General features: G+C 50.3%; 1 protein-coding gene across 3 annotated transcripts in view; it reads right to left on the minus strand.

Moving 5' to 3' along the window:
- Window positions 1–3,104, minus strand: part of cdk14 (cyclin-dependent kinase 14) — an 83,436-nt gene that overhangs the window by 61,757 nt on the left and 18,575 nt on the right. For all 3 annotated transcript variants that reach the window (XM_015401909.1, XM_015401911.1, XM_015401910.1), the window contains exons 5-6: window positions 1,678–1,772; window positions 219–281 (exon numbers count right to left, since the gene is read on the minus strand). In XM_015401909.1, the coding sequence (XP_015257395.1) occupies window positions 219–281; window positions 1,678–1,772 (158 nt within the window). The remainder of the gene's footprint in view (window positions 1–218; window positions 282–1,677; window positions 1,773–3,104) is intronic.

Below are 3,104 nucleotides of genomic sequence, written 5' to 3' on the forward strand. Positions count from 1 at the left end.
GCTACTGGTTAGCAGGTCCTGGTTAGCAGGTACTGGTTAGCAGGTCCTGGTTAGCAGCTACTGGTTAGTAGGTGGTGTTATTTGGGGCAGATCTAAGAACTGATGAGCAGCAGTAGTTTCAGCTCAGTGGCTCCACCTTCAGGAGGAAGCAGTAAAGTGACCGATGGAGCGCTAATGGCAGCTGAACTCAGCTGAAGGTGAACCATGAAGGACGTTACCTTCACGTTGTCTGGGTGGAGACCTCCTGGGTGTTTGTCCATGTACTGACACAGGTCAGTGTGCTGCAACAGAGAACAGAGCAGAAGACATGATCAGAACCCGTTTCCATGGCAACAGCTAAAAACCATGACGATGAGGAGAAGAACCCCAGAAGGGAGCTGTCCTCTAATATATTCTGTTTAGATTGAGTTGCGATGGAGGGGAACCATGACAGGATGAAGGTGCTTCCTGGTTTGGTACGGTGGCCCTGCAGACCCAAACAGGCTTCATCCAGAGTCCCTCTGAATTTCCAGAGCTCGTTTAAATATTTATAAACTTGTTTATGAGTGTTTGATGTAAACACAGACCTCCAGGCTCTGGTGCTTCGGTCTTCTTCATGAAGGTGCTGATGGAACATAAGTGAAGGAGAGACTGAGGAGGAGGGAAGGTTCCTGATGCAGGAGCTTTTAAATAACCTCCTGCTATCGCTGTAGTTCAGAGCTGAAGACAGGAGCTGGCTCTAGAAACATGGAATATTATAGATCATGTTTGTTCAGACTGGCTCCTGATCGACTGAGGAGGAGCAGAACCAGAGGGCCGACCTTTGACCTTCCAGTCAAGATGAACGCCCTGCTCTGCTGCATTAGCTTCTCTGTCAGAAGCTGCTCCCGTTCTATAAAGACGTTCAAACGTGTAGATCGGTAGTTCCATCAGGCTGTGGTTCCGATCCGTTTGGTTAGAGCCTAGAACCATCTCCTTAGCAGTTACTGGACCTGCTGGCAGCGTCCCGGCGGTTTGTACCTCAGCCTGCTCCTTCGGGAGGAGGAGGAGGTCTAAACCACATCAGCTGGGTGGAAACGTGGACGTCCAGCGCAGAGCTTTGGTCAGGGACGTCTGGACACAGACGCCGGTGTGGGTCTGACCGGAACGCCGAACCCTGGAGAACTGCTCCTGACCAGCAGCTGGAAGCAGACGTTCCCTATAGCTCATCCCAGCAGACGAAGAACATAGATGTCCCAGCGCAGCAGCCTGCTCCACAGAGCCGCCTCTACTCACTGTGGGGCCCAGGGCTGGAGAGACCACACAGCCCCCACTTTAAAGGGAGGCCTGGTTACTCAGAGGAAAGAAAACAGTCCTGATCCAAACCCAGGAGGAGCTGGGAACAGAACCAGATGTGTTGCTTCACATCGTGACTGTCCCAGCAGCAGCAGTTTACAGCGAGGTCAGGAAATCAGCCGCAGTTTGGTCTGACATGGAGTCAGGCTATCAGCCCACTGCGGGGCGGCACTATGTGGCGTCCATGGGTGGGCTCATCTTCATCACTTCAGTTTCACTGAGTAAAACATGAGCTGCTGTTTTACGTCAGCATCAGATTATCAGGTGGGAGCAGAACCATAACGGCTGGCAGTGGAACATCTTAACAGCGTCTTCAGTCCACAGCTGGGCTCAGAGACATGAAAACCTGAGGCGCTCACTCACCACATACTCAAACACCAGCGTCAGGGTTTCCTTGGTGTGGATGATGTCATGGAGGAGCACAATGTTGGCGTGCTTCAGGCCTTTCAGAAGAGACGCTGTAAAAGGAGAAGAGCAGATGGAGACGTGATGATGGAGCCCACAGGATGATCTGACTGACTCAGCACCAATTACCCGTTCCACTTTACAACCGCCGCCATTTCTAACCGGTAAAGAGTCCTTTAATGAAGAGAGGCTAGGCTAACCTGGCGGGAGCGCTTTACCTTCTACTGCTGGGTTAGATGCAGATTATTAACCATTATAAAACACTAATAAACTGGTAATCATGCATATCTTTACTGTTTATAAACAATGTTTATTGTAAAGTGTTCCCCCAACATCTGCTGAACATCTGTCAGTGTCTCTATTTCAGGTACGGCCTTCACTGTTAGATCCTATTCAGATCCATGGCGTCTGCTCTGAGCTACAGTCACTGATTGAGGAACATCTGAAAGGGAAACCATGGAGCAACCAGGAAGCCCCGCCTCCCTGCAGACTCACAGGTTCATCAGCTGACATTAGAAAGAGGAATCAGTGGGATTCTGTTCAAACTTTAGAGCAAAATCAGCTCAGCTTAGAACAGGTGACTCATTTAGCAGTCACGGTGTGATGGGAGTCTGGCTGCTGGCGGCTCCTCATGCACTCACCCTGCATCAGAAGCTAAAGCAGATCAAAGCAGGACTCCCTGCTGCACAGTGAGGACCGATCTCCAGGAACCTGCAGAGATGCGTACCATCTGATGGACGTGACACTCAGGCTGTGCTAGCTGTGGAGGCTAATGCTGGTCACATATCTGCTCTGCGGGCTCTAATCCAGAAACTGCTAAGTTAGTTCAATTTCCCAGCTGTGATGTGATCCGCTGTCTGGGAGAGGCAGGCGTCCTCTGCTTCATTTCCCTTCCAGCTGGGTGTGTGAGGAGAGGCAGAGCTCCAGCAGTCAGTTATTTAAAACTGTCAGTAAATGGTTCATTTAACTAAAGCCTCAATCCCTCATTATAGACCACCTTCCATCTTTGGAGATTGACTTTTTAAAAGTTGCAACACAAACGCTTAATGTCGACAAATCATGACAGAAAGAATATTTTAGTACAAAGATTGATGTTTAAAAAGGAACTGTAGGGGACCAACTAAGGATCAACCAAGGACCAGTTAGGGACCAACCAAGGACCAGCCAAGGACCAGTTAGGGACCAACCAAGGACCAGCCATGGACCAGTTAGGGACCAACCAAGGAACAGCCAAGGACCAGTTAGGGACCGAACAAGGACCAGTTAGGGACCAACCAAGGACCAGTTAGGGACCAGTTAGGGACCAACCAAGGACCAGCCAAGGACCAGTTAGGGACCAACCAAGGACCAGCCAAGGACCAGTTAGGGACCAACCAAGGACCAGC

This window comes from Cyprinodon variegatus, unplaced genomic scaffold (assembly GCF_000732505.1).
Source record: "Cyprinodon variegatus isolate N-32 unplaced genomic scaffold, C_variegatus-1.0 Scaffold1272, whole genome shotgun sequence".
Taxonomy (NCBI): Eukaryota; Metazoa; Chordata; class Actinopteri; order Cyprinodontiformes; family Cyprinodontidae; genus Cyprinodon; species Cyprinodon variegatus.